The sequence below is a fragment of the Pimephales promelas genome, chromosome 5 (genome assembly GCF_988280905.1).
Source record: "Pimephales promelas chromosome 5, fPimPro1.hap1.1, whole genome shotgun sequence".
Classification (NCBI taxonomy): Eukaryota; Metazoa; Chordata; class Actinopteri; order Cypriniformes; family Leuciscidae; genus Pimephales; species Pimephales promelas.
In genome coordinates this window covers 6,671,869-6,696,113 of record NC_142773.1, presented here as the reverse complement: position 1 = coordinate 6,696,113, position 24,245 = coordinate 6,671,869, and the positions used below count along the sequence as shown (strand labels likewise).

Genomic DNA, 24,245 nt, shown 5'->3' with positions numbered 1-24,245 from the left:
AATGACAATAATAACTGTAAATCATAAGCAGCCTAATATACCCATTGAGATAATATTAAACATATCTATATGGACGTTTTTCCCCACGGTATCGATGGCCAGTGAAAATGCTGAGTAGTAACTTTGGAAAACCACTAGCCACAGTGGCTGTTGTTTAAGAAGTAAGGATTGGAAAGCTAATTTTGTGGTGATCCTTCTCCTGAACAGTGTTGATGGAGGAGAACTCTTCGACAGAATCATTGATGAGAACTACAAGTTGATGGAGCTTGACACAGTGATGTTCATCAGACAGATCTGTGAAGGCTTGCGCTACATGCACAAAATGTACATCCTCCATCTGGACCTAAAGGTGCAACCACAGATCCAAAGCAATGCAACAATAAAAACACTTCAATCTTAAAATATGGCCCTCCCAAGAGGGAACAGGCCTACATTCCTCTTAGTTTTATAGCAAATATCCTCAGTAACCTTTATAACCCATGTTGTTTCTTGTGGCCGGCAGCCAGAAAACATTCTTTGTGTCAGCAGAGTAACTAATAAAGTCAAGATCATCGACTTTGGACTTGCGAGGAAGTAAGTATGGTCATGGCACTCTTCTCTTTAATACAAAAATATGTGCAACATCATGGATAGAATGTAGAGTGCGTTTAAATTTGGAAACATTAATTCTCTTTAGGTATCAGCCCAGGGAAAAGTTACGAGTGAATTTCGGCACGCCAGAGTTTCTCTCGCCTGAGGTGGTCAACTATGATTACGTGTCATTCAACACAGACATGTGGAGTCTGGGCGTTATTACATACATGCTGTAAGTTGCATATTTTGGCAGGTATACTCTGAAAATGGCCTAGCTCAATTAAAATTATCACTTCGTTTTATTTTTAAATGATTCACTTAATTTTTTAAGTACATTTTACCATAAAATACTACAATTCTTGTGGGTTCATTCAATGTGTTATTTTCCATGTATTTTTTGTGTATAAGTGTAAATTTCTTCAAAGAAAATCCTACACTTTTTTTGTTCTCAGTGTATAAATTGTGTTTTATAGGCTCAGTGGTTTGTCACCCTTCCTTGGGGACAATGAGAATGAGACACTAAATAACATTTTGGCCTGCCAGTGGAACTTTGAGGAGGAAGAATTCTTAGAAGTCTCGCCAGAAGCCAAGGATTTCATTTCCAAACTCCTTGTGGTAGATAAAAGGTATGCAAGAGAGTCATACGTGTATTAAAGGGCCCATATGTAACAATTTGCATGTATTAATCACTGTATTGCCAATGTGTGAACAGCTTGCAATAAAGCTTAAAAAACTAGACATTTCCTCTGACTTTCTGGGTTGTCTATGAAACTCTGTAGACTGAATTATGTGAAGGCAAAATCCAAAGGATGTGACATTTACGCGTTCAATGACATGAAATGAATGCTTATACAATGTTCCGGATAATGTCAAAAGAAGTATTCTGTACTGTAATGTCAATGTGCCATGCAAAGAAACGGGATTAATTAATTCTAACTATTGTCTCACATAGCAAGATATATATAGTCTCAGATACCTAATAATCATGATGGTGGTGAATTGCAGAGCTGGTGCAAACATATACACATCTCTATGATCAGATGCTTTCTTAACTGCTGTTTTCTCACTGCTGCCATTTTTGTTGTGATTACTTTTTTATTGAGAGGAAAGAGCGTAACACTTATTTACATATTTATCTAAACGTCACTCTCAGCAGTGTGGACGGCATCTTAATATTCATTAACAATAGGCTATATCTCTGATATTTTCACTTAATAGCCACTGGTGTCACTAATAACAAGGGTTATTAGTGAATATTAGTGAATTATTAGTTATTCTGAATTCTACTTTGCATTATTTTGCTATAAGAATGGTGCAGTCATATTAGGGAAATATTCTTCTGTTGGTCAGCATAGCGAATTCGCATGACCAACTTAAAAACGAGCAAAAAAAAAAATAAAAAATTTTTAGGCCTTCATGCAAACCCCCTGAAATTTCGCTACATGTGACCTCATTTTAACTATGCATGATTATATATCTGTTATTATATGCATCGTTATTCCCTCCGATCATCTCAGACCCATTTTGGATTGCATTTGGCTAGTTTACAGCAAGTGTCAGCAAATATAAGATAATGGCATTAGTTCATGGATTAGAACCTGAACCCTTGCCTTTATGTCCATGGATGTTCTTTCTGTGTGTTTGTGTAGTTGGAGGATAGGAGCAACAGAAGCGTTGAAGCACCCATGGCTGTCGGATGCAACCGTCCATCATCGCCTGCATGAGAAGGTATAGTCTGCATTTCATTCTCACATTAGCCGCGTTTCCACTGCCGGGCTAGGGCTGGGCCAGAGCTAACAGCGAGCCGAGCCGAGCTAGTGGCCTCGGGCCTCAAGCACCGGGTTTGCGTTTCCACTGCCGGGCCAGTAGCCCCACAGCGCTGCCCCAGACCCCACCCCTAACACGCCTTTCAGGATCAAACGTCATAAAACCCAACCCATTTCAGCGGGTATTATGAATTAATTTATTTTTTAAATTAGGAAGATAGCATGTATATTAACTCACCTGCCGTAGTGGCTGCAATAGTGTCCCGAGACCAGTACAGGCGATTCTCCATTTCAAGCAGCGATTTTTTGCGCGATATAACAAGTAGGGCTGCGGGCACGTTTTCAAGTTATTCATTAACCGTTAACCGAGGCCCATCGGTTAATACTCAGTGCATATACAGAGTTAATTTTTTAACACCTTTAATAACTGATTGGACCCCATTTGAAACGAAATTAATTTATAGAAATAAAACGCAGCAAGTACGGAGCAGTTAAAGCCGCATTTCCATCACCCTTCAAACTGAAATTGCCAATTGAAAATAAGCAAAACGTCCATTTCACAAAAACTCCGTGTCTGCAAATAATAATAATAATAATAATAACCATCATCATCATTATTGTAACATTTTATTAGGCTGCATATGTAGAAGACGCCTTTATCCAAAAAAGGAACAGAGCACAAATAAACACAATATTTTTGACGCATATCAGCGCATATCCAGTGTGTGTGGAGCACGCACTGATGGCTGCGAGACGCCCATGTGAACACTTGCAGTTTCATTGCATTTCTTTCAGTGGAAACAACTTAAAATACTCTTTCATTTCTGGTCATACAGAAAATAATAATACATTATTCGCAAATACATTTATTTGCGTAAACTCACAATAACAAGAAAACGTTGTGCTTTAACAATTAATCAAGGCGCGCTTCATGATCTCTGTGAACTGAAGCGCGAGACCTGAAACAGCCGCATTCGAATTTGTTCCGTTTTAAATTGGACATTTAAAGCTTTAGTCTAGATTAAAGCTTTAAATGTCCAATTTAAAACGAACAAATTCGAATCGAAAGCCAATATCTTCTGACTATGTAATTATGTAGCTAATTAATTTCTCTCTAAATGTGCATCCGGAGATAGAGATATGTTTTTAGCCGAAAATCATTTAGAAAACAATAGTTTATTAATAAACAATTAATGCCTCGTTATTTTATATTATTTTATTATCAGACACATTTATTATATCTTATAAATCACCTATAATCCCCTTTCTGTAGGCTGTGGTTACGGCTCTTCTCGTTCAGCACTGCGGGGAAAATATCATTTCCAGGTTCTAATTTGGCCTCAGAAAACCAGTAAAATATATATTTTTTTTCATATTAATTTGTCAAATATTTTAAATGTTTAAGGGGCAAAAAAATCTAAACAAATATCTGAAAATTCGTCGATATGTAGCCTATAGCCTACATATTTTTGCGCAGCATTTGGCATAGGCCTACAGTTCAAATTAAACTGTTATGCAATTTTAAACGGTTAATAAGTTAAACATGGACACCCCTATGTGCATCTTGCTTCAGATCATAACGTTCCATAACACCAATAAACTCCGCCTTTTACCTTGAGCACGCCTCTAGCCCGAGCTGGCCCCCTCTGGCCCAAGGTATTCGACGGGCCAGAAATCCTGGCCGTTGGCCCTGAGGAAGCCCCGATCAAGCCCCGGAAGTGACAGTGGAAACGCGACTGGCCCTGGCACGCACTAGCACGGCCCGGCCCTGGCCCGGCAGTGGAAACGCGGCTATTGTTCTGTTGAATTAAGGGATTTCTTTGAGCTTCTAAGATTGACTTGGTTTTCTTAACAGAAAAATATGTGCCGTTCGCGCAGAAACTCCTGTTTGCCTTCACCAGAGAGTTAATGTAAGTCCATTGTCAATATATTGTAGTCTAGAGAATCGTTAAATGTATGCTATTTTTGTGTCTGGAAGTGACAAAATGATATTTAACCACCTTTTTTCGGTTTCGTCTTTTAGAGGGACCAAGCCTGCTGTGGAACCATGAGGGACATTATATTATATAGAGATGTATTTCATAAACTGATGTGTCCACTATATGTCCCACAATAACATGTTGTTAGCTAATGGAAATTCTTAAACTACAACTATCTGTCACATGAAATTGATCCTATCCCAGAATTTGAAATGAAGAGATGGTGGAATAAGATTTATCAGATTCCAGGTTCATATGCTAAGATTTGAATATGCCCGTTCACTTGTTTTGAAGCACTGGGAAGTTCAGTTCAAAGTCCTATATATATAAACTGTATATGAAGTATATATATGTATATGAGTATATGAAACCTAAAAGATTATTAGGAACACCATACTAATACTATGTTTGAGCCCCTTTTGCCTTCAGAACTGCCTTTATTCTACATGGCATTGATTCAACAAGGTGCTGAATATTATAGGATAGCATCTTGCAGTTGAGATTTGAGATTTGTGGGATGTACATCCAGAGCACGAAGCTCCTGTTCCACCACATCCCAAAGATGCTCTATTGGGTTGAGATCTGGTGACTGTGGGGGACATTTTAGTACAGTCAACACATTGTAGTGTTCAAGAAACCAATTTGAAATGATTCAAGCTTTGTGACATGGTGCGTTATCCTGCTGGAAGTAAACATCCCCCACACCATTACACCACCACCACCAGCCTGCACAGTGGTAACAAGGGATGATGGATCCATGTTCTCATTCTGTTTACGCCAAATTCTGACTCTACCATCTGAATGTCTCAACAAAAATCGAGACTCATCAGACCAGGCAACATTTTTCCAGTCTTCAACTGTCCAATTTTGGTGAGCTCTTGCAAATTGTAGCCTCTTTTTCCTATTTGTAGTGGAGATGAGTGGTACCTGGTGGGGTCTTCTGCTGTTGTAGCCCATCCGCCTCAAGGTTGTGTGTGTTGTGGCTTCACAAATGCTTTGCTGCATACCCCGGTTGTAACGAGTGGTTATTTCATATCTATCAGCTTGAATCAGTCGGCCCATTCTCCTCTGACCTCTAGCATCAACAAGGCATTTTTGCCCACAGGACTGCTGCATACTGGATGTTTTTCCCTTTGTACACCATTCTTTGTAAACCCTGGAAATGGTTGTGCGTGAAAATCCCAGTAACTGAGCAGATTGTAAAATACTCAGACTGGACCGTCTTTCACCAGCAACCATGTCATGCTCAAAATTGCTTAAATCAATTTTCTTTCCCATTCTGACAATCAGTTTGGAGTTCAGGAGATTGTCTTGACCAGGACCACACCCCTAAATGCATTGAAGCAACTGCCATGTGATAGGTTGATTAGATAATTGCATTAATGAGAAATTGAACAGGTGTTCCTAATAATCCTTTAGGTGAGTGTATAATGACAACAGAGCTTTTGACTATTATAAATGTAAGTTCAACAGCACACAGCTTTTAGTTATGGTTTTCATATCGTGTGAATTTCAGCAGTGTACGTAAACATTCTATGACCAGCACACTTTACCTCCTCTTTCCAAAAAACAAAAACAAACAAACACAATAATGCTTTAACAAGCTCCATCTCTGGAACATCATGGTTTTTAAGCTTTCACAGTGGTATGCTGATTTTTGAATATGCCCAATATAATAATTGAAATATACCTGAATTCTAAGGGAATATGAGAGATTATTGACTCAGCATTGTTATCACAAATGTTGTTTTAGGTTTTACATGTTCTATGGGAATGCAAAGGGATGCAAGCTGTGATTTTGACAGAAAACAGAAACATTATTATGTTAGAGCGAAAATATATTCATATAGTTTTTTCACTTTGTTTTGAATGTTGAGTATGTATCATTGCATTATAAGCACTTTAGAACATTATTTATTTTGAAAATAATATGAAAACGATCTTAATAGATTTTAAAAGCAAGTCTAGTTTTAGGGAATTTGTTTTATAACAATGTCTTTTTCATGTAAACATGAATGAAGAATATCGTAGAATAAAAAAATATATAATAAGAGAAAAGTCTTACCTTTCTTTGCCTTTATTCAGCTGGTCTTGTAAATGAGATATGAGACAAATATACAATTCAGTGAAGACTACTGCAAGTCTCTTTTCTAATTAGGCAATTAAGTTATTTTTGGATTTAAATCTGGATTAAAATTATATTTGATTGCTGTTTAAATGATTCAAAATGTTTTTCCTTATTTTTTTAGGCAATATTATTGATTTTGACTTTTAAAGCCAATGCTTATATTTTATCTTTATATATATATATATATATATATATGTAATATGTCTATATATTTGTTAATAGGCCCAATATATAAACATATTGAATGACACTTTCATTTACACCTTTGACACGAGACAAAGAATTTCCCTATGAACCAAGGAAAGAACGTTATACAGCATTCTAACTAAAAAGCAAGACCTACCAAAGATCTGCACGTTCTCTTCCATTGAAGACATCTGGTTGGTCTCATGTGAGTTGCTTCCATGTCTGTATTGGATCGTAACATAAGCTTTCAGAGGTACTGAATCCGAAGCAGAGTTGCTCCTCAACCCATTTTTACAGCACTCCTTTGTGTCCAGCAGAGGGCAGGACAGAAGACACTTTCCCACCACAGTTATATGGTTTGTTTTGTCATTCATTACGGAGCTGTGTTGTTAGACTTCTAAAACTAGCTTATGGCATCAGAAGAATGCTCTTCTACCTTTAAAGTTATAGTTCAAAACAATTATCCAAATCATCAATAGCTCTTGAAACATCAATTCTCAGTCCTGAAGGATTAAGGTTCGGCCTGTTAGCATGAACAGTTAGCCCAGCTAGTAGAGTCTGCATCTTAGTCTGTTCCTCTGTTGATAGTCATACAGAAGTGGCCATGGATTCAGATTAGCAGCAAAATATTTAGGCTATAATATGAGCCAAACTCAGACTGAGGTCCATTGGAGCCCAACATGGAAATAACCACTGCAATTCTGCAGTATTTTTTAACTTTTTTTACATGGTGTGCTGTAGGTCCTGCATGATAGGTAATTCACTGGTATTTATGAGAAATCTTCATGTAATTGCATCTTTATTTGTTGAATCCTATTGGGTTCTATTAGGCTTTTTCAACTTTAGTTGGTGTGTAATATTGCTGTTTGACCATGAAAAATATCTGCAAGATTATAAAGCTCAAAGTCCACTCCAAAACAGAACCCAATTTTCAGGAACTACTGTTGAAAGTAGTACTGTTGAAAGAACTACTGTCTGTTGAAACAGTGTTTCTGAACGTCAACTAATGCACCGTGTGTTGACAAGCTACTGAATGTCTACTAATAACCAATAGAGTCACAACGAATGGACTATCAAAAAGTAAAACCTTTTAAGTTGCACAACAAAAGGGTGCATTGAGTAATTTTGGCTATGTTCAGACTCTCAGTCCAAATCCGATTTTGTGCATATCCGATTGAAATCCAATCAGATTTAAGTAGTGTGAAAGTAGGCCAGAAATCACATGAAATGCAATTTTTACAAATCCGTTTCAAGCTACAATCATTTGTGGTTTGAAAGCATTTCTGGAAATTAGTTTCAGTCTGACCGTTGCGGTTGCGGACACATGCGCTTTATTTGATTTTCTCACGCCACAAAAAAACGTCATACGTTGTAATAGGAAACATGCTGGAAGTCGCTGCCAAAACAAGGCTGTGTTTTTCAAAGTGCCAGACGAGCAGAAAATTACAACATAACGGAGACATATTTTGATACCCTGCACATTGATAGACATGTTGTAAAATTTAAACAAGGCAATATCTGTATCGTACACCCCTCCATGTTGTGGTTTTTGACAACGTCATTGCCATAGAAACCTATACAGATATTCCAACGCATTCTCACCCCAAGGCGTCACCTTTGACCATGCTTCAATATTTGACGTTTTAGGTGCCCTTTAGCGTCACTTACATGACGCGATCCTACGGCGTCATCTAACTGACGCTAAAGGAAAGCGTCAGTTAGAGGACGCGGTTAGGTTTAGGTGTGGGGTGGGGGTAGGGTACACGCGATCCTAGGGCGTCATCTAACTGACGCTAAAGGGCGCCTAAAGCGTCAGATATTGAAGCATGTCCAAATGCTTCCCAAGGCGTCAGTTAAGTGACGCCTTGGGGGTGAGAATGGGCTGGATATTCCGGAAAACGAAAGAGCTGCATGGACACACAAATCGGATCAATCAGAGTGGACATCAATAATTTTAGATCAGATTCCAGACACAAATAATTGAATTTGGACTGACAGTGATAACGTACTGGCCTTTGGTGTAGTAGTGTTGGTGAGCAACCTACAGTATGTGAATATTATTATTAATTTTTTGAATGGTCATTTTTATGAATGAAAACTCAATGGAGAACTCAATAGAGAATACAATGACAGGGTCATAAACACAGTGGATACTATTTTGTTTAAACTACCCCATGTTTAGCATATTATACAAAATGTTAAGGATTTAACTATTCGTGATTTGGTGTTTCATGTATTCAGAGTTGTTTAGAGTGTTAAAGAGATGGATTCTCATGCTAAACATGGCCAAAGTTTAAAACAAATATTTTGGATGAATGGAGAATTTCTGTGCCGAAAATCTTACTTCCAGGTTGGGGCTGTTTTTTTGTTGTTGTTTTTTTTTTTCAATCGTGGATCTAATGACATGTATAGACGAGAGTGGAACTCCTTAAAAATGATAAGAGCAGCAGAATTTGATCTGTTTGTCAGCTTCTGACACGATCATGTGTTGATATTTATATTTCCAGCAGGAGCCGCCAAATATACATTATTGAAGATTACTAGTAACAGATTGACTAATTGTCCACTGAACAAGCTCTGGGGCCCGTTTCAATAAGGAGGTTCAACCTACTCTGAGTTAAAAAAAAAAACTTGAACTCTGAGTTTACTTACCCTGAGATGGGAAATTCTGAGTTTTCGGTTACAGAACAGCTGAAATGAGTTTGTTCAATCAACTCTGAGTTGACTGACTCGGAGTTAAGCGCGTGCACCACAGCTATAAAAAAGCCATTATCAACGGAGCGCAGATATTACGAGTCACCATGGCAACAGCGTCAGACAAAAAGAGGTCTGCACATTTCTCACCAGCAGAACTGGATGTGCTTATGCAAGCAATATGTAGAATTTGAACACGTTTAAAAAAAAAAGCAACGCGGCTGCAGCGGCAAAGGACAGAGAGTTAGCTTGGGAGAAAATAGCTGCAGGGTTCTCAAGTCTCACGCATTGGCCGTGAGACACACGCATTTCGACCGGTTCACACGCTCACACGCCACACTGTGTATTTCTCACGCTGAAAAGGCAATGCCAACCAAGTTGTCCTGGCTGAAAGCTTTCTAACGTTGTATACGAGGCGCAGGCAAACAAAGTGAAGTTTCCTGCCACCAGCGCGTATCTCCGCCAGATTGCGTTCGTTACTAGGCAACATATATGCGCGCTGCGTGCACCACTGATCTATACATGACATGTCATTCAGTAGCGCGAACACACGGAAATGGACGGAACATCCTCGGCCACCGTACGTTCGTTACTAGGTAACCAACAACATCGCGCGAACACATGTGTCGTGATGGAGAAGAAGGTAAGTTGGAAGAAGCTCGTCTAACATTTTTGGGCTAACATTTAATATGTAGCCCATCGTACATTATTATTGATGCAGTCAAAAACTCTACAACTACTTTGCAACCAGGCTCAGTTTGGCTATCTTACGTTATCTGAAACTAAGAGAAATTGTCATGAATCACTGCTCTGAGAAAGGCAAGTTTAGATCCAAACACAGCTTTTATTATAATATAAAGTGGTAATCCAGAATCGTGGTCGAACAGGTAAACAATAGGTCAAAGTCCCGGTAGGTAATCCAAACAAACAAAACATACAAGGCAGGGAACAAAGCGAAATACAGAAACCAGGTAAATGCTCAGACATGCAGTGGACACCAACTAAACTTCGCAATGAGTGAGTGTTTGAACATGGAATAAATAGACAGGGACTAACAGGGTGATGAGGTGAATGCAATCAGAGACCAACAAGGTGATGAGACACAGGTGATAATGAGTCCAGGCAGTGTGTGATGGGAAATGTAGTTTTTGAGGAAGTGATCATAGTCTATCTGGAGCACCCTCTGGTGGCTCTCGAGGGCACTCCAGCTGGTGATCGTTACAGAAATGTTAGTGGGTATGGAAAGGAATGAAGATTTACTGATTTTATTTTAAATTATATTATACTGTAATATTAATAGTCTTTCTAGTTACATTAAGGATGTATTACAGCAGATTGCTCTGGGTAACATTTAATCATTGTCATAATGTTACATTTGTATTTTTCAAAGATGTCAGGAAAAAAGCAGAAAGATATTTTGTCATTTTGGGCACCAAAGGGTAAGCCCCCTAAAAAGGTTGCCAGATTAGAGGAGGAGACAGTGGAAGAGGTGGTGCACTCTAATCTGTCCATTTGTTCTCAATGTCCCACCACACAATAAATCATTCGTCTAGATAGAAGACGCATTCAAAAATCAAAATGCAATTTTTAAAGATTTGTTTGAAACTGTTTGGAGCAATTTGTTATATTTTTGGTTAGCTATATTTGTAATACTGCATTAAAGAGTCCCAGACAGCAAACTGACATTGAATCAACGTGGAAACGACGTCTCTCATGACATTGAAACAACGTTGATTTTGCTCATCGAATTAACGTTGAACCAACGTCAGACGCGGCATTCTTCAAAGCTAAATGAAAATCGAAAATTGGTTTGCTTTCATAACGTTGAAACAACGCGTTGATTTCAAGTTGATTTTCCGTTAGTTTTGAAAGAATGACGCGTCTGACGTTGGTTCAACGTTAATTCGATGAGCAAAACAATGTCAGATCAACGTTGTTTCGATGTCATATTTCCACGTTGATTCAATGTCAGTCTGCTATCTGGGGTATTTGATGCGATGAATTGCTCTGTCATTTATCAGATTTACTAATTGTTATAATTTTAATTTGTTCTGGTTAATTATGAACAATGGGTAAAATTGGGGCGGGGATGGGTGGGGCAGGGCTTCATTATGGCTCCTCCCCTAACCGCGTGTGATCTCACTCCAAGCTTTTGCTCAAACTTGAGAACCCTTTTAATTACTTTTATACAGTGTTGGATGTAATGAATTAAGTTACTAAGGCTACGTTCACACTGCAGGGCTTAATGCTCAATTCCGATTTTTTGAAAAAATGCGATTTTTTTGCAAGGCCGTTCACATTTCCAATTAAATGCGACCTTTTGTGATCTCCTGTCCCAGACAGCAAACTGATATTGAATCAACGTGGAAACGACGTCTCTCATGACATTGAAACAACGTTGATTTGCTCATCGAATTAACGTTGAACCAACGTCAGACGCGGCATTCTTCAAAGCTAAATGAAATCGAAAATTGGTTTGCTTTCATAACGTTGAAACAACGCGTTGATTTCAAGTTGATTTTCCGTTAGTTTTGAAAGAATGACGCATCTGACGTTGGTTCAACGTTAATTCGATGAGCAAAACAATGTCAGATCAACGTTGTTTCGATGTCATGTTTCCACGTTGATTCAATGTCAGTTTGCTATCTGGGGTGTGAACGTGAAATGACCCAGAAGTGACCCGCATGCGCAGAAGAGTAATCAACGGTCCAAGACGTCACTTGTTGTTTGCAGAATAGTTCTTTTTTTTCATGTTGCGAGCTTTTGTTTTATTATTATTGCCACAGCCCATATACAAACACAGACAATAATTATTTTATCGACGGGCAGTTTGCACATAAATGTAAGATTTTTCCGATCCTCACCGACCTCGTCATAAAACCCGTTGATAGTGCGTGTCCGCGGCGCTCCTTGCTTTGCCACCGGCGGCCGCGGTGTTGCCAGATTGGGTGGTTATTCGCTACATTTTAAGGCATGTTCACATGTGTTTTAGCCAGGTTTTCGCTTGGAAGGCTCTATATCTGGCACCCTACTGTACAAAGTTATATCTACTGACAGAGAGCGCACGTTCACATACACCAGAATGAACGTGTTCACAGTAATGTTCATCAGGCAGTATTACAGTATGTTTATTTCGGGCGAACGTGACCCAGATAGCAAACTGACATTGAATCAACGTGGAAATATGACATCGAAACAACGTTGATCTGACATTGTTTTGCTCATCAAATTAACGTTGAACCAACGTCAGACGCGTCATTCTTTCAAAACTAACGGAAAATCAACTTGAAATCAACGCGTTGTTTCAACGTTATGAAAGCAAACCAATTTTCGATTTTCATTTAGCTTTGAAGAATGCCGCGTCCGACGTTGGTTCAACGTTAATTCGATGAGCAAAATCAACGTTGTTTCAATGTCATGAGAGACGTCGTTTCCACGTTGATTCAATGTCAGTTTGCTGTCTGGGGAATAATATGATACGCGAAAATATGAACACGTTCATGCACTATCGTTCATTGAACGCGTTCAGGCACAACACTGGGGAAGAGACACGTCTGCAGTGGCCCATAACAGTGAGAAAACGCGTTGGAGTTAGCGTGTATTGGCTGGCTACAGGTGCTTGCAATGACGTGCGGGTCGGATATATGTGACCTGGCCGTTCAGATTGAAGTCGCATTTCAAAAGATCGGATACATATCGGATTTAGACCACAAACCCAAGTGGCCTGGGTCGCATTTGAAAAGATCGGATCTGTGTCGTTCAGACTGTCATGAAAAAATCAGATACAGGTCGCATAGGGGCAAAAAAATCGGAATTAGGTCGTTTCAGCCTGCAGTGTGAACGTAGCCTAAATCATCTAAATACTGTAATTAAATTAAAGACTATAAAACAATTCTGTATAAAACAATAGTGGATTTAATGTAAAATTTTAAAAGGTATATTTTTAATGCAACTTTCTCCCTCTAGTTACACACTTTGGTCAATTTAAGAATAATTCATGCAATTGTATATTGTTTATTTGAAAGCATTAGAAGTGCAGTTTCTTGTCTCTCCTTGTATTGTTCAAGTGGTCGAGGTTGATTTGGGATCTAGAAAATAATTAATAAGTACGTAGAACAAATTAGTAAGTAGACCAATACTTTCTAGAGATAGTAATTATTACAGTACATTAATCTAAATAGACTTGTTGAAGATGTAATTTGTAGTTACAGTAATTAAGAACTATTTTAGAGTAACTTAACTGTTTTAATATCAGAGGTGAAACTGGAAGAACAGTATTTTATTAAACCTAATTTAATTTTCGTGTATAGGTGCAATCCTGCAGGCATCAAAAGAACATGGCAGCAGCTGAAAATGAAATATAAAAACATAGGCTACTTCAAGCAGGTAAGCCTTGAGCATATCATAGGAGTAGAGTAGCTACCTCGCTTTACAAACATTTGACATATTAAATGACTAAATAGCATTCAGTGTCTAGCAGTGCAGCAGCATTTTTGACAGGTCTAAATGTTAATTCTCATTTGACTTCTACTCAAGTCAAGTCAAGTCAAGTCACATTTATTTATATAGCGCTTTTCACAATACAGATTGTATCAAAGCAGCTTCACAGTGATAACATGTAAGTAGCACAACACAGATCAACAACATTGCTAAACACTAAATAAATAACCCCAACTGAGCAAGCTCAAAGCAAGCCAAAAGCAAGGCGACAGTGGCAAGGAACCAAACTCCATCAGATTGGATGGAGAAAAAACCTTGGGAGAACCCAGGCTCAGTCGGGGGCCAGTTCTCCTCTGGCTTACATTCATATTGTTTAAATATAAATATTAAATATAAATATTGTTTATGAATCAAACGGCGCCATAACATATCGCAGGCGTTGAGTCGTCTCATCACAGGCGTTGAGTCGTCTCATCACAGGCGTTGGGGCATCCGAAATCCCCGTGAGAGGCTGGACACAAAACTGGACCTGACGAATGCCATTTTTCTCGGGACAAGCGTCCCGAGATAACAGCAGAAAGGCAGATGGGAAATAATTAGCATAGCTGATGTTCATAATAATTTCCGTTATAACTCACAAACTCTCCGTAACCCGAACTCTCCGCAACCCAACCATACGCGCCGACCCGTTTGTCTAAGAGGCTGTCGAGCCCCACTGGTGCGTTAAGCAGTTTCAGTGGCAAACGGTTCCGTATGGCATAACAGAGGACTAGAAGGTAAGCATTATGTGAATGCTTGACTAAAGAGATGCGTCTTTAATCTAGTTTTAAACTGTGTCAGCGAGTCAGAGGCTCGGACCGTATCGGGAAGGCCATTCCAGAGTTTTGGAGCTAAATGCGAGAACGCCCTCCCTCCTTTACTGGACTTCGATATCCTAGGAATGACCAGAAGCCTTGAATTTAGTGATCTTAAGGAACGCGGTGGATTGTAGGGCGAAAGAAGGTCCGTTAAGTACATAGGTGCTAAACCATTTAGGGCTTTATAGGTCAGTAGTAGTATTTTGTAGTTGATGCGGAACTTAATAGGTAACCAGTGTAGAGATGATAAAATCGGTGTTATATGATCATATTTTCTTGACCTAGTAAGAACTCTAGCAGCTGCATTTTGTACTAACTGTAGCTTGTTTATTGAGGATGCAGGACAACCAGCTAATAAAGCATTACAGTAATCTAGTCTCGAGGTCATGAATGCGTGAACTAATTTTTCTGCATCAGAAATAGATAGCATGTTACGTAGCTTAGCAATGTTTCTAAGGTGGAAAAAGGCTGTTCTTGTAACATATGAAATATGATTTTCGAACGACAAGTTGCGGTCTAGTATAACACCCAGGTCTTTTACTGTTGTGGATAAAGTAACAGGACATCCGTCTATATTAAAGTTGTATTGTGAGAGGTTTTGTGAGTAGTTTTTTGGACCAATAAGTAATACCTCCGTTTTATCTGAATTTAATAGCAGGAAATTACGCGTCATCCAGCATTTTATATCTTTGAGACACTCTGTCATTTTAGATGAGTTAGTGTTTTCATCTGGTCGTGATGAAATATATAATTGAGTGTCGTCAGCGTAACAGTGGAAATTAATTCCATGTTTTCTTATAATATTACCAAGTGGCAGCATATATATTGAGAATAGCAGAGGGCCTAAAACTGATCCTTGCGGTACTCCATAGTCTACTGACGTTATCTTTGATTTTTTCCCATTTAAACAGACAAAATGAGAACGGTCCGATAAGTACGATCTAAACCAGCTTAATGCCTGTCCCTGGACACCGGTGAAGTTTTGTAGTCGATCCAAGAGTATTATATGATCTATAGTGTCGAACGCAGCGCTAAGATCAAGTAGGACTAGTATTGAGATACAGCCTTGGTCAGAAGCTAAAAGTAAATCATTTGTAATTTTAACTAGCGCAGTTTCTGTACTATGATGCGGTCTGAATCCTGACTGGAATTTTTCATAGATATCATTTTCTTGCAAAAAAGAGCACAATTGAGCGGACACTACTTTTTCAAGTATTTTGGACATAAATGGAAGATTTGAAATGGGTCTGTAATTTGCCAAGTTATTTGGATCTAATTGCGGTTTCTTAATGAGCGGTTTTATTACAGCCAGCTTGTATATTTTTGGGACATGACCTAAAGATAAAGACGAGTTAATAATATTGAGGAGAGGCTCTTCCACTACAGGTAATAGTTCTTTCAGTAGTTTAGTGGGTATTGGATCTAATAAACAAGTTGTTGGTTTCAGCCAACAGAAAGAAGGCAGATCCTCATAAAACAGGGGGAGGACCTGCACCACCACATCTGACAAATACAGAGGAGAGGGCCCTGAGCCTGAATGCTGGAAGGTCAATGGCTGAGGGAATTCCTGGAGGGACTTCATCAGAGCTAGTCACTCCAGAAGATTTAAGTGCCTTCATAAAATGTAAGAGGTCTACCTACAGTATGTGTTATTTTTTTTATATAGACTAAATGTGATATTTCCATTCATATTACTTTGGGTTGGGTTTTTTGTTGGTCCCAACAGATTCTGATGGATATAGCTGTCTCTTGGAGCCTCCTGTCCCAACAGTACCCCATACAGTTGTCAGTAGCCTACTCAATACACCATCAATTATGACAAATAGTATTATAAAGTGTACTCTATGAAATGCTCATTTTCACAGCATGATGTGGATGAATAGTTTCTGCTGCCACAGACAGGCCTACAGAGGTAATATTGATATTATGTGTCTACACCTCACACAATCTACACATTGACATTTATATGTGGAGTAGCCTATAAATGGTCATTCTTATCTCTACCTGAACAGCATGAGGAAGGTCCATCAACTTCTGGTGCACAAATGAACACAGTTCAATGATTTACAGTAAATGCCAATTTAATTCTGAATTTTAGACTACATTCATGATGTAACTCCAATCTAATGTATTTTCAGTTGCCAGTTAAGAGTTATATAGACTTCTTCTTATTAAAAAGATAGAAAAAAAAACAGCAAAGAACTTGTATACTTGGACCGCCAGATCCAAAAGGCAGATCTGGAAATCGAGATTCTGAAACTAAAGCTAATCAGCAACTGATTAACGACTTATACAGAGAAGACGTATTAAAATGTAACTTATACAATATCACAATATCAGCCAAATTATCTGCATTGCAGAAAAACGACAACAACAACAACAAAAAAAAATTCGGAAGCCAAAAACCAATCAAAACACAATCTACAAATAAATGTAAAATCTGCAAACAGACTCTTCATGACATACAAATAAAAAATGTGATTTAGAACAAACAAACTCTTTATGTGTAACGTGCTGAGGAATGCAGGTGAAGTAAAGGCGAGGATCTAAGTTCTGAATTTTTAATAAAGTAAGTGTAACACATAAACAGATAAATCGGAACAGAGGAACAAAAGCAAGAGGATCAAAGAAACAAAAGCAACCATTACATGTATTAAAGTAACAAGTGAAACACAAGGGCTATAAATGTTGTGACAAAATAAAGCCATAATCATTGACAATGAAGAGACTATGAGTCAAAAATGCATATTACAATTCGTAAACACAAAACAAGATCTACAAATACATTTCAAATCTGCAAACAAACTCCTCATGATCCGCAAATGTAAAACAAGATGTACAAGTAGATTAAAAAAATCCACAAACAGACTCATGACATACAAATATAAAATGCGATCTACAAATAGGTGAAACTCCGCAAACAAACCCTTTATGATTCACAAATAGAAATCAGTGACTTGTACTTGACAACCAGAATTTGAATGAATGCAAAGTGACTTGTCTGCGCATGAGAGTCATTATTTTGTTGATTTGCTGTGGCCATCTGATACTCTGAAGGACTATCTGTAATGTGTGTAATGTTGTGTGTAATGTGTTTGTGTAATCACGAAAATGCTGTTTTATTAAGTACGAAGGTGGTCTGAAGTCTGAACCTGCTTCTGCCAAATGGAGGTTTCTGATTGGTGGTTTGAAAGCTAATAAGAAAGTCTTTCCTCAACTGTTGTCAACTGTTTACTCCCTGACGAAGTAGTTGACATTTTATTTTATTTTTTATTTTTTTTTGCTACATACCGAAAACCAAAAAAAATAACCCAACCTTGAACACTCCATAAAACAATGAAAGATTGTCTCCCTTTTTTTTTTTTTTTTTTTTTTTACAAAAAGGACACCCATTAGACACATAAGAATGAATAACACTTATAAAAGCATTGGCAGCAACTGCTCTGTGTAAAATCAAGAGAGAGAGAGAGAGAGAGAGAGAGAGAGAGAGAGAGAGAGAGAGAGAGAGAGAGAGAGAGAGAGAGAGAGTTGGGTTTATTATAGGCATAGGCAACATTTGTGTAACCACAAATAATTACTATATGTTGATTTTTTTTTAACTAACATAGCTGTGATTTTGTGACCATTGCTAACATCTAGCTCACTCTGCAACGTATATAGACCATGTTTCTGCCGTCTCCACGAATTCTAAAGAAAGTATCTTCACAATGTCTTCCTGTATTTCGTTCGCCATGCTTATTCTGAAGTCTCGCGAGATTTCATGTGTTCACAGTCGAAACTCTGGTTGAAAATCTGTTTGCGTGTGGTGTGCTGTCTTTGTCACATCATGGCACACCATACACTATAGGAGCAAAACGGTTAGAGGATTGTTTGCCCTCATGTTTGTGGTCTATCACATTACATAAAAAAATATGCTGCTGTGTACCTTGCATTAGGGACACAAAAACTTCTCAACAGACTCTACTTTTTCTGATGGCTTCATATGTTTGGCAATTGTAAAATATTAAAGGTCATCAGTAAGTCAAAAACTGCATGTAAAATCCTTATAATTCCAAATATTTACCTCCTACATGGGTCATACATGAAATATTGCATAAATCGATTAAAACCTAGTATGACCCATGTAGAAGGTCAGTTTTAGGTCAGAATTATAATACTTAATAATGTCATTTTATTCAAGACAAGCTGAAGGTTAATGAGAAGCAGCTCACTGCTTTTCAATCTCATATAAACCAGGAATAAATTATACAGTAACATCTCTCTTCTCAACAACTCCCACCGTAAGCTGTGATGATTGAACACAAACGGCATGTCATCTTATGATCAATGTGAAAATATGATGTTAATGTCATGCAGGTTATGTGTCTGAACATTCATCTTCTGCAGCTCCAGTCGCTTCAACAACACTGACTCCAGTCAGAGGCTCAAACTCTGAGAAGAAATCAAGCCAAACTACAGCAGCAGCTCCAACACAAGGTTCATGATCCCTGTCACACATCATCACTCTCGCTTCAGTGGTTTGTACTGGCTCTCACTGACTGGTTTGTCATCACAAATATCATCTACAAAAAGCTCTTTAGTCAGATTTGTCAGTGAATTTTGATACATGACCGGTCTTGTACAGTATGTTGTCTGATGCAAAATAATCATTTCAGCTAGTGTATCCCATGCCATGCCTATGATAAATTAATAATATTGGAAATATTTTATATTTTATTGTAACATCAACTACAGCCATAGAACTGATTCCAGACACCACAGCAAACTCTCTGAATCCAGGTATGTGTGAACGAACTACAGCAGCAGCTCCTACGCACGGTTCATGATCACTGTCGCATACATCAACCTCGAAGGATCCTTCAATATGTGTGCATTTTAATGTTTTCATACAGGAAATGTTATGTTTTAGATGTCATCAATAAATAGATATTCAACATTTCAATGTTTCTGCGAGTTTGCTAGAACCTCACTTAAAGGGATACTTCACCTCTGGGAAGATTAATTTGTATTTAAAGGGATACTCCACCGGTTTTTCATATTAAACTAAGGGTTATTCCCTTAACTAAGACGAGATGATACATACTGTACCTCTCTAGTCTCAGTGTGTGCACTTAATTGCGCGAGACACTTTGATCGCACTTAACTAGCCCAGTTCATTCAATATGGGCCAACCAGAGAATCGGCCAATCACCTCCACGTTTTCCCTATTTAAATACAGTCACTCGAGCAGTGTAACTCGACCTAGGACGACGACACAAAATAAAACGTTGCGCTTTTCTAAGCGTGCAAAGTGGCTAACTATATTGAATGGCAGAATACCACAGCAAGTGCTTGGGAGCACTTCGACTTAGCGCATATATATCGAAGGACTCGGCGCAGTAATATCATCACTCCTGAGAGTAAGAGGGGGGAGAGGACTTTTCACGAGTGATGATATTTAGTGCTGCCCAGCACTGGCTGTGGTATTCCGCCATAAAATATAGTTATCCATTTTACACACTTAGAAAAGCGCAACGTTTTATTTTGTGTCACCAGTCTTGGTCGAGTTACACTGCTCGAGTAACTGTGTTTAAATAGGGAAAACGTGGAGGTGTTTGGTCGCTTCTCTGCTTGGCCCATATTGAATGAACTGGGCTAGTTAAGTGCTATCAAACTGTTTCGCGCGGCAGACCGATTTAGTGCACGCACTGAGACGACAGAGGTATGTATCAACTCGTCTTTGTTAAAAGTGATCTAAGCGATCTCACACGTTTTTTAGGCCCAAACATTTTTTGTCACAAACAGCAAACATCTCCTCACTATCCGGTAGCTGCCTGTCCCCTAAACACACTATAAAAAAACGCGGTCCATACAGACAACCCAGGCTCCACAAATGGCAACAAAAACAAACTGCGGCAACCCGTCCACGAAACATAACAAACTATTCCAGCCAATAACTGACAAGAAGGCCCTGGGGGAGGAGGGAGGGTCTATCTAGCCTCCGTTTTGTTTGAAAATACTTTAAACGTCAACAAAAAGTCATGTCACCCGACATCGCTTAGAGCACCTTTAAGGGAATAACATAGTTTAATATGAAAAAACGGTGGAGTATCCCTTTAAAATGTGTCATTTATGTAGAGGAAATGTGAAATTATTTTTGAATTTGGAGCTTTCTAGACTGAGAAAAGCCAGAAAATGTATTTTTGGCTGTGGATGAAAGACATCAACTCCCAGAATGCACTTGTTTCGCTGCCCCAGGAGGCCACGCCTCACCGGTAACAGAGCGCAGTAGTTAAACAACAAATCTAGGCTACTAGTGAGTCTACTCGAAAATTGTGTTCCAGGATTCGGCTTTTGCATTGTACTGTCGTCATTCATTATGTTTACTGTGGCGAGCAGGACGAGAGAGAGCCACGTGAGAACGGCGCGAGGCCGGTGGGGTGATTACCGATGAGTTGCACCTGTGAGGCGCACCGGTAAAGCAGATGATTCCGTTCCCAAACGAAATTCCTGTTCCCCCTCAACGAGGTGTGTCTACTGCATATCGACTACTGTGTATCGACTACATATCCTGACGATGCATATGCATCGATCGTGAAACATGAATTTTGAATCATGAAACGTTTATTTACGTGAATAATCGATTTAAAAGGCTTAATCGCGATTCTATAGCGATTCAGTGGTTTAAAATATATAAACACAACCTAAGTGTTCCTGGTACAACAAGCTGCCTCACGCATTGGCCGTAAGACACCCGCATTTGATTGGTTTCACGCGCTCACGTTTATCGCTGATAAGCGCACACGCTTGACGTTATCATGTGATCTAAGAGGTTATCACAAGCGCAATAGCTTAAAAATCATGAGCAACGGGTGTACCAACACCTGATTCATCAGTACCTCGACAACTATACCCATTACTGTCTTCAACACCAGCAAAATGTTTCCAATGTTTGTACAAAGGAGACGTCGGGCAGCTGCTCGAAGATCTCGCCTTAGGAGAAGACTATTGATTTCACACTCTAAATATGTAAGAACATTAGTAAATTTGTAAAAAAACAACAACAAAACATTTGCCCAGAATGACTTGCCATGCTAGCTCACCCCAACACTTCCGTGCCCACCTACGCCTGTCTCTGCCGTCCATCAGGTCCCTGATTGCTGCAGTCAGACTGGAATCGGACCATAGATGGGAAAGGGACATTGAGGTGCTTGTGTTCCTCTACTGGCTGGCCCATGCAGCATCCTACAGGGTAGTGTCACAGACCTCTGATATCCCCAAGTCCCCTGTGCATGTTATTGTGCCCAGAGTGAGCAAGGCCATCATGGGAATTTTGAGGAGGGTGATCTGCTTTCCGACCGGAGATGACCTGGAGTCAGTGGGAGCAGGATTTGCACAGCTGTCTGGGTCACCAGCTTTCAGCAGAGCAGTTGGTGCAATAGAGGGCTGTCATATCCGTATTAAACCTCCATCAAATAACTCCCACTGTTACTTCAACAGGAAGCTGTTTCACTCCATCCAACTCCAGGCCATCACTGATCACCGGGGGAAATTCCTTGATGTCTTTGTGGGATATTCTGGGTCTGTGCACGATGCCAGGGTGCTGAGGAACAGCCCTGTGTATGCGGGCAGCATTTATCCACCTGCAGGCAAGTGCATCCTCGGGGATGGAGGCTATCCTTGCCTGAGTGCACCCATCTGCCTCATCACCCCTTACAGAGAGCCTGTACAGAACCCTGTGCAGGCTCGTTTCAACAGCAAGCACTCCCGTGCCCGCAACATCGTGGAGAGAGCTTTTGGGATGCTGAAGACACTGTATTTTCTTCAAGGCCTTGGAAGTGAACCCTGCCTTCGTGCCTGAGGTTGTTGCGTGCTGCGCTGTGCTTCACAATCTTGCTCTAGTCAATGGGGACATCGTTGAACCAGAGGATGAGGAAGACCATGATGACGGCTCCCCCTGATCCCCACAACCTTGCAGCAAGAGTGGGAGAACAAGCGCCCAAAGCACGGCGTCTTCAGCAGAGCATCTAGCGTTTTCAGCTGGCTAAAAATGCTTTGGTGGACACACAGCCTAAGGCTGGGGTAAAATGTGACAGTGGTGAGCACTGCGTTTTATCCAAAGTTGAACATTTTTCAACTCCCAGCGACCAGTAAAAACGCTGGGCGCTCGGTGGTTCAGCGTGAAAAAAAAACGCTTAGCGCCTCGGTACGCTCATGGCGTTTAAAAAACGCGGCGCTCCCATTGAAAACAATAAATCTAAAAGAAGAAGAATGTATTTTTTATTATTTTGTCAGTCTGAATTATTTTTTGGTCATTGAAAGCCTTTCATTACCGAACTGAATCCGTGCGCACCTGCCGGGGATAGCTAATCCTGAAACGGCAGGGTAAAGTCCTCAGGCTCGCAACTGAAGGAATACATATGCTTACAAATCAAATGCTTTGGTAAAGTCACACAAATTAAACATTGAATTCCACGTTGCACAAAAATAAACACTGATGTTTATAATTAGCCTACTATGTTGTTGTTTTTTTTGTTTGTTTATTTTATTTTTTACAGTGGGTCATAATATATCATATCTTTTAGTATGTCAGTGCGTTTTGTGGTGTGGTTTTTCTGCGCATTTCCGCACTAACTCAAAATGTGCGTACACCACCTCCTGAACTGGTGTAGGATTTGAGCGTGCCGTACACCAACGTCCATATTGATAAATCTCAAAGTCACCGTGGTTTTGGGTGTACGCTGGAAATTTGGTGTACGCACTTTTGATAAATGAGGGCCATTGTTTGCACTTCAGACTTCAATGAGTTCAGTTAGGAGGTCACACACAGCCTCAATCAGAAGTTCTTAATGCTCTTAAATGTACAGTAAGGTCTGAAGAGACTCATGTGAAATCAAACAGGAGAAAAGCCAGTCAATAAAAACCTTTTGCAGTGTTTGTATATTGTTGTCTTTCAATGCATTTGATAATTCATACTCAAAGTAGACCTGAAATGACATGCATTAGTGCATTATTAGTTAAAAGATTGCAAAATCTACCTGCATACTATTTTTCCAGTCATGAATTTTGTCATTGGGGATTTTGCTAAAATTGTGCAAAAATCTCGTCTCGTTCTCGCGAACCCAATCTCGTGTCTGGTCTCGTGAGATAGGCATCTCGTTACACCCCTAATATATACCTATTATTACCTTCTTTAATATTTTTCACTTGCAAGATACAAGGGTGCAACATACCATTCTAATCGTAATCAATTAACATACAATTTCAGAGGGCACTAATTAAATCAATCAATCAAGTTAATAAATGGTGTTATAAATTGGGGAGATGACCACACAACATTGTCACCTGAATTTATATTCTTGCTGGCACGTTCCAACAATGGATCCAAAAATGTATGAAGAGATCATGAGGTATAAAACTCAAGGCACATACCCATTTGGCATAAAATAATACCATAAATGTGTCAATCACAGACGTTCCTCCAATTTCCAAATTGATGGTAAGTAATATATTCTAAATTATAATTATTCAAGACAGTGGAGATAAATCTTGATAACTCAACAAACAGGAATGATGTATAGTCATACACCAAGACTTGATAAAAAAAAATAAAAATCCCATACTTGTTTGGGACTATATAGGT

The 24,245-nt window shown here is 39.2% G+C and overlaps 1 protein-coding gene across 5 annotated transcripts in view; it reads left to right on the top strand.

Moving 5' to 3' along the window:
- Positions 1 to 6,391, top strand: part of mylk4a (myosin light chain kinase family, member 4a) — a 32,407-nt gene extending 26,016 nt beyond the window's left edge. For 3 of the 5 annotated variants that reach the window (XM_089130859.1, XM_089130858.1, XM_039684082.2), the window contains 7 exons: positions 208 to 349; positions 503 to 573; positions 677 to 805; positions 1,047 to 1,199; positions 2,223 to 2,301; positions 4,195 to 4,249; positions 4,363 to 6,391. In XM_089130859.1, the coding sequence (XP_088986985.1) occupies positions 208 to 349; positions 503 to 573; positions 677 to 805; positions 1,047 to 1,199; positions 2,223 to 2,301; positions 4,195 to 4,248 (628 nt within the window). In that variant the 3' untranslated portion in view covers position 4,249; positions 4,363 to 6,391. The remainder of the gene's footprint in view (positions 1 to 207; positions 350 to 502; positions 574 to 676; positions 806 to 1,046; positions 1,200 to 2,222; positions 2,302 to 4,194; positions 4,250 to 4,362) is intronic. The other 2 variants (XM_089130860.1, XM_039684084.2) reach the window with 1 other exon arrangement.
- Positions 6,392 to 24,245: the final 17,854 nt, after the last annotated feature.